Below are 16,676 nucleotides of genomic sequence, written 5' to 3'. Positions count from 1 at the left end.
ATACAACACTCTTTACTATATACACCTTACAGTAGTTGTCTAAACCAGTTATAATCAATTATTTAAAATCTTAAACAACAAAGTTTCATTGTAAATATTGAATTCTCTATAAATCAAGTATGGTTGGTTAAAGCGTTTAAAAACACTGTAAGGTTCGTATATTAAACAGCGTTGTATAATATTTTATATAATGTTTTTACTCTCTGAATGCAGAATAGCTAATCTCGTCTTTAATCACACTCCTTTTGGAGTGATATTAGGGACCAATCCATTTGGAGTGAACTGCACATCCTAAATGATTATGACTCCTTTTGGAGTGATGCAAGAAGAGGCACATGCAGTTCACTCTAAAAGGAGTCATAATGCACTCTTAAAAGGATGTACAGTTCACTCCCATGGGATTGGTATCACTCAAAGAGGAGAGTAATTAGGGACTAGATTTAGCTCTTTTGCATTCAAAGAGTATATTGTGTACGTTTACTGAAAAGAGTAGGGGTTGAATTAATAGTCTAGGAGATAGAGGGCTTTATTCAGAATTTTTGGTGGGGAAGGTTTGACAGGCTTATCCGGGGTAAAATTGTGTGCTGATTCCAAAAATGTCAGTCTCATTGACCGTACTCACGACATTTTAGCCATTTGGGCCAAATTTTGACAAAAAATGACCAATTAGACCACTCCCAGTCGGAAAATGGTCCCTTAACAGAATGCTTTTGTAACCACATCCAGTTAAAAGGGTCTATCCTAAGCAAAAATGCACCCAGATTCCAAATAAAGTGGTTTCATTTTCCAAATCACACTAGAAGTGGTCATTTTGGCCATGTTTTGACCAAAAATGACAATTTTCATGATTTTTTTTGTCCGAAATGTGTTACAAACATTGATCAGAACAAAGATTGGATGTCTTTGGAAATCCACATTTATTTTTAAAATGTGCGCTGGATCATAATATTCAACCTCATATAATTTATTCTGTCAGTTTTGACCTATGACGGTCATTTTGGGTACTTAAGACATAAACTGACCATTCGCGCAGTTATGCATTATAAATTGTTCAAATAGGCAGGAAACTGAGGTCTTAAGCATGTATTATCTTCTTCCCTTATTAAATGGTAATGCATTCAAATGTCCTTCTTGTGTAGAATTTTATGCTGATTCCAAATATATCAGTCTTAATGACCCTATTCAAAAGCTTATGGTCATTTTGGTCATTTATGTCCCTCAAAATGACCAATAATACAAGTTAAATTTATCCAAAAATACTTCGAATGTTTCCAGAATCGTTACAAGGGTGTGCTGTGACACCTAACATTGATGTATTAATCCTTAAATTGAACATCTCAAAATTATTTTGACCTCATGTAACTTATTCCATCAGTTTTGACCTATGAAGGTCATTTTGGGTACTTTAGACATAACTGACCATTCGCGCAATTCTGCATAATAAACTGTGCAAATCGACAGGAATGACCGGTGTAAAAACAATCATATATCAAAATAAAGGTAATGATTCATACAATACGAATATACCAAAAATATTACATATATCTCATTCCAATAGTTAAAAATATTAAATAAAAATCAAAGAAACTGCTCCTCCAAAGTACGCTTCGATTGAGCACCCCCACGTCGCCTGGAAATGATGACGTCACGTTGTGTCAGGAGGGTTGTGATTCCATAGGTTTGTGTACAAAAGCATTGGGTATTTTCTTCCATTTCCATGTTATGAATCCATTTTTTTTTTCGTTTTCAGATGAAAATGGCACTCAAAATTATTCACTGTTCAAATTTTTGTAAACCTACAACTATTCACTACCTTTTTTGTGATTTCTTTGTTTGGCTCTTATTGGGCCTAAATTGCTATGTCAGGAAAAGTTGTTATACATAATCTAAATGCAGATAGAATTGAAATCTGCACCAAATAAGCAGGAAATAAAATATGGCAAAAACTAGTTCAAAACTGCAGATTTCATAAATTCAAGCTTGTGGGTAAAAATATATGTGATATCCCTCTGTGATAGAAGTGAAGAGAATGAAATGCGTTATCTGGAAAGCAAAAAAATCACCCAGTTTTTCTGTGTACAAACCTATGGAATCACGACGCTTCTTACACAACGTGATGTCACGGTCTCGAGGCAGGTGAAAAGCACAATAAAGCCTATTTTCTAAGCGGGGTTCGAAACCCGATAATTGGAATATTCTTAAGCAAAATACTCAGCTGGGAAGCGGTGAAAATGCATAAAGCATACCTTGGTGTATTTAGTAGCTTATAAGCTTTCGATTGGTATATAATTTATCAATTTCATTTTCGGGTCCGGTCTGGATCTTTAAGGGTGTGCTGTGACACCTAACATTGATCTATTAATCCTTAAATTGAACATCTCAAAATTATTTTGACCTCATGTAACTTATTCCATCAGTTTTGACCTATGAAGGTCATTTTGGGTACTTTAGACATAACTGACCATTCGCGCAATTCTGCATAATAAACTGCAAATCGACAGGAATTTGAGGTCTTCAGCATGTATCTTCTAAATGGGATTGCATTTAAAGGTCTATCCTGTGTATAATTTTATGATGAATCCAAATATATCACTCTTAATGACCCTATTCAAAAGATTATGGTCATTTTGGCCGCTTATGGCCCTCGAAATGACCAATAACATCAGTTCAATTTATCAAAATATATGTCGAATGTTACCAGAATCGTTACAAGGGTGTGCTGTGACACCAAGCATTGGTTTATTATATCTTTGAATTGAACATCATGAGAGTATTTTGACCTCATGTAACTTATTCCATCAGTTTTGACCTATGAGGGCCATTTTGGGCACTTGAGACATAACTGACCAGTCGCGCAGTTTTACATTCATGTACTGTGCAAATACGTAAGAACTTCAGGTCTCCAGCGTGTTTTATCTTTTTCCCTTATAAAATGGGAATGCATTCAAAGGTCCATTTTGTGTAGAATTTTATGCTAATTCCAAATGCATCACTGTAAATGACCATATTTAACAGCTTATGGTCATTTTGGCCGCTTATGACCCTCAAAATGACCAATAACATAAGTTTAATTTATCCAAAAATACTTCGAATGTTACCAGAATCGTTACAAGGGTGTGCTGTGACACCAAATATTGGTGTATTAATTTTTTAAACTGAACATCTCAAAATTATTTTGACCTCATGTAACTTATTCCATCAGTTTTGACCTATGAAGGTCATTTTGGGTACTTTAGACATAACTGACCATTCGCGCAATTTTGCATAATAAACTGTGCAAATCGACAGGAATTTGAGGTCTTCAGCGTATATCTTCTAAATGGGATTGCCTTTAAAGGTCTATCTTGTGTAGAATGTTATGCTGATTCCAAATATATCACTCTTAATGACCCTATTCAAAAGCTTATGGTCATTTTGGTCATTTATGTCCCTCAAAATGACCAATAATACAAGTTAAATTTATCCAAAAATACTTCGAATGTTACCAGAATCGTTACAAGGGTGTGCTGTGACACCAAATATTGGTGTATTAATTCTTTAAACTGACCATCTCAAAAGCTGAGTATTTTGACCTCATGTAACTTATCACATCAGTTTTGACCTGTGAGGGTCATTTTGAGAACTTTAGACATTACTGACCATTCGCGTAGTTTTTCATGATAAACTCTTCAAATAGGCAGGAATTTGATGTCTTCAGTGTGTATTATTTTCTTCCCTTATAAGATGGAAATGCATTTTAGGTCTATCTTGTGTAGAAGTGTATGGTTATTAAAAATAAATCAGTCTTATTGACCCTATTCAAAATCTTTTGGTAATTTTGGCCTCTTTTTGGCCCCAAAATGACTAATGTCATAATCTATCCAATAATACTTCGAATGTTACCAGAATCATTACAAGGGTGTGCTGTGACACATAACACTGGTGTATGAATCCTTGAAATTGTCTCATTCCTGAATTTGCTGCCCCATATATGTGAAGTTTCCATTTAAAGCTACATTGTGGTCAAGGTGGCTAAAATCATGAAAATGACCACAGCGCATGGTCAAACAATCTTATGTATACTCGATGTAAAGGATTTCATCACATTTATCAACAATCTTCACCGATTATTGGTAGTTCATGCTGATAATGACACTGACCAACATTTAAGCATTTTTTTATCATCAAAGCATTAGTGGTCACTGGTCATTGAGGAAAAAGTGGTCAAAACAATCACAGGGTCCAATAGTAAGGCCATAACACTGGACTACAGTATATGAAATCATTGTATTGATTTTCACCAAAAGCTTTCAAACTTTTCCCATTTAACAATAGCTGATGCTAATATTAACGCAATCCTGAATCTATCCTCACCATGTTTGCTATTATAGGGTGAATTAACATACACATTGGGCAGGGGTAAAGGTGGACAAAATGACCAAGGTAGTAAAAATACTTTGGGGATGCTCAATTTCAAGGGTTCATACACCAGTGTTATGTGTCACAGCACACCCTTGTAATGATTCTGGTAACATTCGAAGCAGGGGCGGAAATCTCTCCCAAAAGGTAGGGGGGACACAGGGGCGGAACCAGCCTTCGCCAATAGGGGGGGGGGTGCAGAAATTTGTTTCAGCCATATTTTCCCCGATCGGCAGCTCGATCGACGGAAGATGATTTTTGTTTTTTTCTTTGAAGGGGTAGTCCTAATAAGTCACTTCTTAGTTTTATTCTTATAAATTGATATATAATATCATAATCCTTATTTATATGATGCGAGCGCGAAGCGCGGGCTAATCTTTTTGGAAATTTTATGTATTTTTTCCTGAAATTTGAACTGATTCTGGGCAATGTTTGTTATCAGTGAAAAAGATGTGTATGCAACTTAATAATTACTACGAACGCAAAGCGCGAGCAGAAATGAATTGATGGAAAAGATAGGCTACCTGTTAAAGTAGCATTTAACAATCAAATTATGCGAGCGCGAAGCGCGAGCTGATTTTTTTTGGACATTTTCACCTAAAGAATGGAAATTCTAAGCCCTTTTTGGTAACTCAAGCAGAATAGGTATATCATTATTAAACAATTAATGCGAGCGCGAAGCGCGAGCGTAAAATTTCGAGATTTAGTCCTATAATATTTACTGAAAGAGACGCTCTATTCATGTTTTGTAAATCCTGAAAAGGATGAGTATTAACAAAAGCGAGCGCAAAGCGCGAGCAGAAATTTTTTATATACGTTTTGAACTGGTACCTGTTGAAAAGGTACCTGTTAAGGACTTCTTGCACTTAGCCATGAAGGCGTTACATATTTCAACAATCAAAATATGCCAGCGCGAAGCGCGAGCTGAAAATTTTTGAACTTTCTAAAGAAAGAATGGAAAATTTTAATCAGTTTTTGTAATCGTGAACAGGATAGCTATATAATTTAACGATTGATGCGAGCGCGAAGCGCGAGCAGAATTTTTTTTTTCGAGATTTAGACCTAAAAATGGTTCTGTTCATGTTTTGTAAATCATCAAAAGGATGAGTAATATGGGGTCTTCCTACAGTAATGATGCGAGCACAAAGCGTGAGCAGAAAAAAAAGTGAAAATGTGATCTGAAACTGGATAATGATTTGAATTAGAGAACAAGTTGAGTATCTGAATAAACACGCGCGAGCGTGTTTCATATTTAGACCTAGAATCTAGGCATTCTAAATACAACTTTCATCATGAAAATCATGAAACTTTGATATTCCGATCTGAAAAAAAGAGTCAATTTCAGCTTTATATTTCAAGCACTTTGTAGAAAAATTGTAAGGTGGATATGGATCACACTTAAAAAAGAGCTGATATTATTTTTACTTTGAGTTTCGACATAGGACCGGGCCATCCTTACGACATGTCATCATATGAAAATGATGACTATCTTCCTATTCCTCTTGCTAAGCGCGAGATGAAACAAAAGGAAGATTTAATTATTAAATTAATATCATATTTATTAATGCCTTATGAGGGCGCGAAATCTGATGATATCATGGCATAAAAACTGGACATTTTACTTTTGTGATTATGAATAGGATGCATCAGTTAATATATTTTTAACCATTAATGCGAGCGCAAATCGCGAGCTAAAATTTGTGATAAACTGTCATGAAAAGGGGATTTTAAGTAGTTTGTTGTATAATCAATATTGAAACATTTATATAACTCGTCAATCAAAATGCGAACGTGCAGCGCGCTAGCTGATACGTCTTGACAATCAGACCTGAAAAGGGATATTTTGAAAACTTTATGGAATACACGAAAATAATAGGTACCTGATAAATCAAAATTTTAGAGCGCGCAGCGCAAGCAGCAAATGTTAACATTCAGACCATGAAACTGACATTTTTACAGAGCACTTTTTATAAACTAATTTGTGAATTACACAAAATAATGAAAGTTCGATTTCCGAGGTGAAATATGTTTTGTATTTTGACTTCCAAACTTGATATTCGAACTCCATATTGAACAAGATATGTAAATCATCTAAAAGGCAATGCGAGCGCGAAGCGCGAGCGAAAATTTTATATAGTGGCAAGAAAAATTATTTTTATTGTCCAATTCTTCCCCTCATCTTATTTTATGCACTCGTCGTCCTCTTCTTTTTCTCCTCTCTTTTCTCTCCTTTTTTCATTCTTTCTTTCCCTTTTTTTCTTTTTTTGCTCCGCCAAGAGGGGGGGGGGGGGGGTAGGGCGGGCTTATCGGCCCCCTGGATCCGCCTATGGGGAGAAGGGGCGGGAAAATTTGACAAGCAAAAGAAAAGGTTATCTTCGCCAAAGTAAGGTCATCTCGTCCCAAAATACATGTTTTATTTCGATTTAGAATGATGTATTTCTTACCATCATAAAAGACCAAAAATAGTAGGGGGGACATTTGATATTGTGTCCCCCCTACTATTATGAGTAGGGGGGACACGTCCCCCCTGTCCCCCCTGGGATTTCCGCCCATGATTCGAAGTATTATTGGATAGATTATGACATTAGTCATTTTGGGGCCAAAAAGAGGCCAAAATTACCAAAAGATTTTAAATAGGGTCAATAAGACTGATTTATTTTTAATAACCATACAATACTACACAAGATAGACCTTAAATGCATTCCCATCTTACAAGGGAAGAAAATAAAGCACACTGAAGACATCAAATTCCTGCCTATTTGAACAGTTTATTATGCAAAACTACGCGAATGGTCAGTAATGTCCAAAGTACTCAAAATGACCCTCATTGGTCAAAACTGATGGGATAAGTTACATGAGGTCAAAATACTCAGCTTTTGAGATGTTAAGTTTAAAAAATTAATACACCAATATTTGGTGTCACAGCACACCCTTGTAACGATTCTGGTAACATTCGAAGTATTTTTGGATAAATTTAACTTGTATTATTGGTCATTTTGAGGGACATAAATGACCAAAATTACCATAAGCTTTTGAATAGGGTCATTAAGAGTGATATATTTGGAATCAGCATAACATTCTACACAAGATAGATCTTTAAAGGCAATCCCATTTAGAAGATACATGCTGAAGACCTCAAATTCCTGTCGATTTGCACAGTTTATTATGCAGAATTGCGCGAATGGTCAGTTATGTCTAAAGTACCCAAAATGACCTTCATAGGTCAAAACTGATGGAATAAGTTACATGAGGTCAAAATAATTTTGAGATGTTCAATTTAAGGATTAATACATCAATGTTAGGTGTCACAGCACACCCTTGTAACGATTCTGGAAACATTCGAAGTATTTTTAGATAAATTTAACTTGTTTTATTGGTCATTTTGAGGGACATAAATGACCAAAATGACCATAAGCTTTTGAATAGGGTCATTAAGACTGATATATTTGGAATCAGCATAAAATTCTACACAAGAAGGACCTATGAATGCATTACCATTTAATAAGGGAAGAAGATAATACATGCTTAAGACCTCAGTTTCCTGCCTATTTGAACAATTTATAATGCATAACTGCGCGAATGGTCAGTTTATGTCTTAAGTACCCAAAATGACCGTCTTAGGTCAAAACTGACAGAATAAATTATATGAGGTTGAATATTATGATCCAGCGCACATTTTAAAAATAAATGTGGATTTCTAAAGACATCCAATCTTTGTTCTGATCACTGTTTGTAACACATTTCGGACAAAAAAATCATGAAAATTGTCATTTTTGGTCAAAACATGGCCAAAATGACCACTTTTAGTGTGATTTGGAAAACGAAACCACTTTATTTGGAATCTGGGTGCATTTTTGCTTAGGATAGACCCTTTTAACTGGATGTGGTTACAAAAGCATTCTGTTAAGGGACCATTTTCCAAAGAGTGGTCAAATTGGTCATTTTTTGTCAAAATTTGGCCAAAATTGCTAAAATGTCGTGAGTACGGTCAATGAGACTGACATTTTTGGAATCAGCACACAATTTTACCCCGGATAAGCCTGTCAAACCTTCCCCACCAAAAATTCTGAATAAAGCCCCCTATCTCCTAGACTATAAGTATAAGCCAGTTCGTAGTTCCACTCTGCGCATGATCAGAGGAAGGTCATTGGTACTAAAGTGACATGGTGGTTCAAAATTTAATGAGATAAGCACCAACTTTGATGTCTTGATTATTCATACATTCTTTTGCATTGTGTTTTTCATTTATATCCACAAAAAAAAACACAATGCGTCCACGAACGACTGGTATTTCACACTGTTTGCCAAGTACATTGTACAACTTGCTATAAAATGCATTCAAAGGAGAAATGCAACGATACCTTCATAGAGTGTTCATTTGTGTGCTATTCTAGTCACCTGGTCTATTCAATTTCTTCATACTGCTATGTAAGGCATGCTTACGTAATATCTTGCTTTGAAATCTGCCTATCATAATGAAAGAAATGAAAGGTCATTTGACCAAAATTGTCCATGAAGTAACTACGAACTGGTCTATTAATAGATTTTATTCATTACTTCCACTCTAAAACAGCCTCATGCAATGAAACGATCATAGCATCGGAGGGGTCGTTCACTTCACCCAATCATCCCGGTTACTATCCGACAAGCGTTGACTGCATGACCCGGATTCAAGTTAATCCGGGTTACTGGATAGATCTGACCTTCGAAAGCTTTGAATTAGAATCGTCTCCTGAATGCATCTTCGATTATGTAGAGGTAAAAAATATCTTTTAGATGAAGAAATTTCATTCTAACATTAGCTAACACGGGGCAACGCATCAGGGAAGATTACCGGAGGCGAAAAAAGAGCAAGAAAAGGAGGATAGAATATAAAATTAGGGAAAAAGGATCGCATGGTCATCAGATTAGGCCTATATATTCCCCCCCCCCCATTCTGAAGTATAAATACACCATTTCACAAACCAAATTACCCAGACATGTCTGATTATTTTGTGTTTACACTTGTTTTCTTTCACAAAATATTGGCGAATGCCAGTGATGTTCCAATAAATTCAATTCAAATTTATATATAGGCCCGGGTTTGTGATTTTACTTGAGCTTTTAAAATGTAAACATTCCCCTGATCGTATACATGCAAGTAACGATAGGTTTCTACTGCATTTTCATAAAACAACTTTTTTTATCAACGATAATTTGATTAAAATTGTGACCAATTGGTCATGTTGCTCGAATTTTAAACAATCTGTCACAGTGTTGGTATATTGATCCCCTTTTTTTGCAAAATTTCAACCATTTTTTTTCGTTTGGTGTTAATTAGTCGAAATTCCGACCAACAGTAATAATCGCAATTCAAAACTTTTGACCGACTTTTTCGTATGTTCCATTGAATACTAACGTTGGTTAGAAAATTGTCCCTTTTGCAGGGTATGTTCAGGGGCCCGTTGCAGAAAGAGTTGCAATCAATCGCAACTCTAAAAATCAATTGCAACTTGATTTTCAACCAATCCACAGTGCGCATTTGGGAGTTGTGATTGATTTGTTGACTTGCGTTTAAACGCAATTCTTTCTGCAACGGGCCCCAGATCCCTGATGATGTGTTTATTAAAACTGTCAAAATGAAATAAACTTCATGAATTACCTTCCTTTTTTTTCTGCAGGTATTTCAGAAGAAGGAAGACGGATCATCAACATCAATCTCAAAACTTTGTGGAACAAGGAAATTTAGTTTCTCCATAGTGGTAAGATATTCCTCAGCCGCTGTCTTGTTGCACAGTGACAGCATTGTAACGAGACGAGGTTTTGTTGCCAATTTTAGTGAGCTTGATCCTTGAAAATTAATTCTTGAACTTCACCAAGAATGATTTCAAGACCGAAATAGGACACAAACATAACCAAGACTTTCAGCAACTGATTTATTGATATTTACTTTTGACAGCATTGTAACGCGACGAGGTTTTTTTTTGTGGCCAATTTTAATGAGTTTGATCTTTAAAGATTAAATAAATCTTGAAACTTTCATCAAGGATAATTCAAAAAGGAGGGATAAAATAAGACACGAAACAAGACTTTCAGCAACTGATTTATATTAATGTTATTTATTTTTGACAGCATTGTGATACCACAGAGCTTTGTTGTCAATTTAAGTGAGCTTGATTCTTAAAGATTAGATAATTCTCAAAGGATTTATCAAGGGTAATTCGAAACGAGAGATAAAATAGAGTACCGAATTATGACATCATCAATTTTCCCATTTTGTATGTCAGCGTTTTTGATACCATATTTTGGTAGAGTATGATGAAATACATCCACAACCAAAATTTAGTGGATTTGGTCGACGGGGGCCTTAGATATGACCTCATGAATCAATTAGCTCCATTGAAATCAATGTATTATTGGCCTGGTTCTAAATGTTAGGAACCAGGCCAATAATACATTAACTTTAATGGGGCTAATTATGTATCCATGGGTCATCTCTAAGGCTCCCATAGACCGATTCCCACCCAATTTTGGTATTCGATGTATTTCATCATACTCTACCAAAATATGGTATAAAACTCGCTGAAATGCAAAATAAAAATTGTGACGTCATCACTTCGGTATACTCTTTAGGGCACAAAAAAGACTTTCACAACTGTTATTAATTTTTGCATTATTTGACAACACTGTGACGCGCTGAGGCATTTTTACCAGGTGAGTTAGATCCTTTAAGATTAAATAAAATTTTGAAGGCTTGATTAAGGAAAATTTAAAAGACGCGAAGCGCAGTTTCGTAGTTATATGTAATTATATGTTATACATGAATACTTAAACACCCCTTTATTGTTGAAAAATGAAATAAAACCAATTAAGTTTCTATAGCATACTGATGATTATAAAATATTCACTATCATGACTATGACAAGTAATCTTAGCACCTCGTAGATTTTGGTCCAATATGATAATTACAAATGATTAAAAATAATATATAATATCACGTAATGTAAAAACAAAGTATGAGTACACCTTTTCAAAGTTGTTCTACAACTTCGGTTCTTGAATACACTTTCTTGAATACTACAATGCACAATACACACAATGCTGATGACATAATAACAAGTTTACAATTCACAAAAATATCATGGTCTATAAAGATGTAAAGATAAACAATTACGATGCTTTACAACAAAATATTGTATTCTTTATTTGATATTAGGCAAGGCTTCGTACTAGGTAATGTACCCATTTAAATACCTTTGAGTGTTGTAAAAATGGAGAAGTGAAAAACATTATATATGCGTTAATCGTAATTGTAAGTTATATTACTTTGTACGTTATATTACTTTGTACGATAATTTATTCCTTTAATCTGTGACAATATTTTTCATCCCATGAAACGGCAGTCTAATACATTTGTCATTGTCACATCATCAATGACTTTTGTTACCATCATGGTCATATTGTAACTTTTTAACTTTTGTACCCGACTGCGTACATTAAACAATGGAGGAAAAGATGTATCTGCAAACCCGAGTGTTGTAGTAAACTGATAAAAATAATGATGGGTCGTTAAATAACAATCCTTGTTATTTATTGATATTCAAAATGAATACAATCATGATTCCAATAACGTGATATCAAATCAAATCATGCACATATTTTTATGTTATATGGTGCATTATGATTCTATTGGTTCTGATGTTTGAAATACTTCACAATTCTTTTCAAAGGTGTAGATTCAAGATTTGCAATGTATGTCGACGCCATTGATTTGCTTCTTTTATTTCTTGCCCCACTGTCGGCGTCAATGAATGCCTTAAGAATCCTAAAAGAAAGTGCTGTAGAGATGAAAAATATCAATCAAATGTGATTTCTTATGATTGCAACAACAATATCCTTTTTGTCAATCTAATTTTGGATTAATCCCCAATATCAACTTTATAAGATTGATATCCAGTCTAAGGGAATGGTAATTAGACACTATTCGAAGAAAAAACCTTTTAAAATCAAGAAGAGTGAAAAACAGGAGGGGAGTATTTTGTGGGTAGAGTTCAACAAATAATGGTTTGATATTATGAGATGTTCTATAATCATTGATGTATGATCATCAAATAAGTAATAAAAAAATCATATTTGCTTTCCCGACTTATTCTTTCTTCCTATTTTGTCCGGTTGTGTAATTCATTTTGTCTATAAATGCGTGCATTGCAAAAGCTATACGCTGTGAAAAACAAGAAAATTTGTGTTTTGAGAGGCTGCACAATCATGACAATACACCATTGTTTTTGGATATAATATCATATTTTCAATATAACTAACAGAATTACACAAATGGGTATTGAACTAAAACCATGAGTTCAAAACTGGTGGAAACGTCTGGTGTAGTTTAATACCAATGCTTTTTTCAAATGTGTATTTTCTTCCTTCACTATATATATCACTTGATTTGTATTTATCCATAGAATTGCTTATTCTTTTGCAATAATAAAGCTACAAGAATGTACGAATGTATTGAAAAATCCAAAGATTCAGTGTTGTGGTAGCTCTTAGTAAAAACGCTGTTTAAAATCCTATACAACACTGTTTACTATATGAACCTTACAGTAATTGTTTAAATGGTGTTCATTTTTTTAAATCTTAAACAACAAAGTGGAATTTTTAATATTACATTCTCAACAAATGTAGCATGGCTCTTAAAGTAAACAGCGTTGTATAATTTTTAGATGGCGTTTTTGCTGTGTACGAGATATTTTGAAAATAAGAAAAACGCATGGTACGTCTGGTGTACAGCTGGCTAATAGAGCAGTCATACTTACACTTCATCTTCATAATTTTTAGCAGGTGCCACAGCGATTATCATCCTGAGTTTCTGAGATCCCTGTGACCAAAATGAAATGATAAATGTCAGATATGTGATTAATACTTCACATGCACTTTAACAGTGTTTCTAAAATTTTGAATAGATACCTCATCAAAGGGGAACTTTTTGCTCGAAATCTTAAAAAAATAATTGCAGTCAAAATTACAATTACTGAACTTTATCGTAAATAGGGCCTATAATATATTTATCTTTTAGCAGATAAACATCATTAATTGCATTTCGAGACTTAATTTAGAATGTAGGCTAAGTGAACGAATTACAAGTACTTGTATTTTATGGATGTGTAATGATATATACAACCATTCGTCAAGTAGGCCTATAGCAACGTAGGGCCTACAGAAAAGAAAAGTCTACTAAACTTATAACGATTAACATTTTGTTAATTTTACATGAATGTTTTGAGTCATATTATATAGCATTGGTCTGCCTTTTTTCCACATATTTGATTTGATTAAATTTATTGTTTTCTTCTGCATCCATGGAACATTCGTATAATACATTTTCCATAACATAATAAACATAATATGTTAGCATTTTTGGCATGAATCATAAATAAAGTGTACTAAAAAAATAAAAATAATTCCAGACAAAAATGATTAACTACCAAATTATTATATGATATAAAATTTGCAGGAGAAGGATTGTCATCATAAGCATATTGCTTGAAGAAAAATGACAATCCCAAACTAAAACTAATTAAATTGATTAATACGTTTATAAAGCTGAATGGGCATATATTTTTAAATACGAATCATCAATTCATGCAATATTTTTAGTATGAAGATGAAGATGATAAAGTTGAGGGTGACGATGATATGATGATGATGATGAAGATGATGATGATGATGAAGGCCATAGAGATGGTGATCAAGATGTATCGCATTGATCACCATGTACAAGCAATTACAGCTACCAATGGTACACTCTAAAAAAATGAAATTTTAAATCAACATTTGAAAGGTTGGAGGAGTGACAATCTTTTTCTAAATGTTGCATTTACCACTTGAAAATAATGGTTCAACCAAACACTTAAAACGCTAGAATCACCTTTCTGCCATGTTTGATAAAACATTTGAAAAACGTTATCACTCGTCCAAAATATCAGATGTTGATTTAACGTTTCACTTTCAGTGTATTATCAATGATCCATATCGAATAATTCTGCTCTTTCGTGGGAATACTATTAGTAAAAAATTAATCTGAGTAAATAAGAGATGCCATTATTATCATGATAATTATTGTTATCATTATCATGATTATTTCGGCAAATCCTTAAAAAATATACAACTTACATCAAGTTTTCCTTTCATGTGTTCTTTGAATGTTACCTGGGCCTCTTCCAACGTGACGTCGATCAGTTTCTTGCCCTCGAGCATCAAGATCTGATCACCTTTGCTTATAGCTCCTGTAATAACAGTTGGTTGGATTGTTATTTATGCCAAGAATGCGATTCATATGAATAGGTCATCAGGGGCCAGTTGGAGAAAGAGTTGTATTTAAACGCAAGTCAAAAAATCAATCGCAAGTCCCAAATACGCGCTGTTGATTGGTTGAAAATCAAGTTGCACGTGATTTTTAGAGTTACGATTGATTGACTCTTTCTGCAACAGGCCCCAGGACATGTTGATAAGCCGGGGCTGGGGGTTGTTTGCGAAGACTTAAATGTGGTGTCATACCTTTTCTCATTTGAAAGATAGGGGAATTATAGAGCTTTACACCGCCCGGACCTTTCCCTTTTATACTCGTCTTTTTTTTTCTTTCTTTCTTTCGTTCTTTCTTTCCCTTTCTCTTTTTCACCGTCCCCTCTCCCACCAGGGGTCACAGAAACGAGAGGGTGGGGAGGGGCATCATCCCCTCACTTTTTTTTTAATAAAATGTTTAAAAAAAAGTCAAAATGACCATCTGATACTTGGTCAACCCCCCTTCAAAACCGGTCCGAACATTTGCCAACTCTACTTGGAAAATAATAGAGGGCGGTCACTCCTGTCCTACCCCCCCCCCCCGCCACCCCTGATTGGTGCGACGAGTCTAATTACAACATGAAGGCAAAAGATATTCATTTGACCCAAACAATTCCAATTTTGCTTTTAATTTGATATAAAGCTGATTGACAAAAGTGTGTGAATATGATTGGCCATCTAACACTGATTTATTTATTATATAGGGAGGGCAACTACTGAACTTCCTTTGCCCAAATTGGGAAGAAATATTGATGACTTTGTAACTTTTTTTGGACGGATTAGAAGAATTAGGGCTACTTTACTGTTTCAGGTGATGAATTCTGATTCCGTCATTTTTTTTAAGAGCTGGTCGAGGTACCCTTTTCTGGGCAGATATGGAATGAAAGATAAATATCCCATAAAACATTCGACCCTCTAATTTCATCTTTATTCCTTAACAGAGCCATTTTCACAAATGAATCAATGTGAAATGTTTTACGCGCGTGGCACCTTTAATAGTTTTGTTCTGAGAGAGCATGTTAACGCTTTATATACTCACCACTCTTAGCGACCGCACCCCCCTCAAGCACCTCTGCTACCACCACTTTGCCTAGAAGGGGTGTGTTCAAGCCCCCCTCCAGGTACATCTCGAGAGGTCCATCCTTGACGATCTCCACCTTCTTCAGTGTTCGGTCATCGATTTGACGGGTCGTGAACTGGCGAGAGAAAGAAGTGAAATATAAAAATATGGGCTTGTTCTTCTAATCAAAGTCATCATCATCAAACATGTCAAAGTTATCATCCCTGAAATCAAATTTCTGTTTACACTCTCTAATCTTCTATTTACTTTCCTCTAATATTTGCGTTCTGTTCTCGAGATCAGCGTCATACAAGCCTCGCTTCTTAGCGGGTCTCTTTTTCCATTTCATTTTTTAAGCATACATACAACTATTCATATACATTAATTACATTTAAAAACGTTTTGATTTATCTATACTTGCTTTCTTGTATTTTGTTTATATTGTTATTACCAATTTGAAAATATAAGCTTATTTTTAATGATTGATATGTATTGATTTATGTAATGTATTTGTATTTATGTTTCTCTGATTTGTACGTTGAAAAAATAAGAATTTATAATGAAATAAACCAAATAAAAATTTTAAAATTGTTTTATGATTGATAATAATTATATAGCAGAGACGCCGATTGAGTACTTGACTATTTATTGGCGCACTATACATATTTATTAAAAACAAAATCTGCTTAATACAATACGATACCATGGTCGAGTGGTCTAAACTAACTGAGTAAACACTTGAAAGTTCAGGGTTCGATTCTCGGCCACGCCAACAAGGTGTTTTTTCCACAGTGGAATTATTTTCCCATACTTTCATATGACTGAAACTGCTAGGCGTTATATTTAGAACCATGCTAATACAAAATTTGTACCAGTCAACAAGGTCAGCCAGCCATTA

General features: G+C 34.6%; 2 protein-coding genes across 4 annotated transcripts in view; one reads left to right on the top strand and one right to left on the bottom strand.

The window, feature by feature from the left end:
* The window catches only part of LOC129268534 (A disintegrin and metalloproteinase with thrombospondin motifs 4-like), a 33,940-nt gene extending 21,445 nt beyond the window's left edge, over positions 1-12,495 (top strand). Inside the window, exons 23-24 of the mRNA XM_064104983.1 lie at positions 8,972-9,156; positions 10,059-12,495. Coding sequence (XP_063961053.1) covers positions 8,972-9,156; positions 10,059-10,232 — 359 coding nt within the window. The 3' untranslated portion in view covers positions 10,233-12,495. The remainder of the gene's footprint in view (positions 1-8,971; positions 9,157-10,058) is intronic.
* Positions 10,303-16,676, bottom strand: part of LOC129268636 (harmonin-like) — a 29,360-nt gene continuing 22,986 nt past the window's right edge. The window contains exons 11-15 of one of the 3 annotated variants that reach the window (XR_010294693.1): positions 15,758-15,914; positions 14,551-14,663; positions 13,194-13,255; positions 10,851-12,215; positions 10,305-10,798 (exon numbers count right to left, since the gene is read on the bottom strand). Coding sequence is in view for 2 of the 3 variants with exons in the window: in XM_054906162.2 (XP_054762137.2) it covers positions 12,203-12,215; positions 13,194-13,255; positions 14,551-14,663; positions 15,758-15,914 (345 nt within the window). In the remaining variant the exon portion in view is untranslated. Of the gene's footprint in view, positions 12,216-13,193; positions 13,256-14,550; positions 14,664-15,757; positions 15,915-16,676 lie in introns of all 3 variants that reach the window. The other 2 variants (XM_054906162.2, XM_064104984.1) reach the window with 2 other exon arrangements.

The sequence above is a fragment of the Lytechinus pictus genome, chromosome 9, assembly GCF_037042905.1.
Source record: "Lytechinus pictus isolate F3 Inbred chromosome 9, Lp3.0, whole genome shotgun sequence".
NCBI lineage: Eukaryota > Metazoa > Echinodermata > Echinoidea > Temnopleuroida > Toxopneustidae > Lytechinus > Lytechinus pictus.
This window is presented reverse-complemented; position numbering and strand designations above follow the sequence as displayed.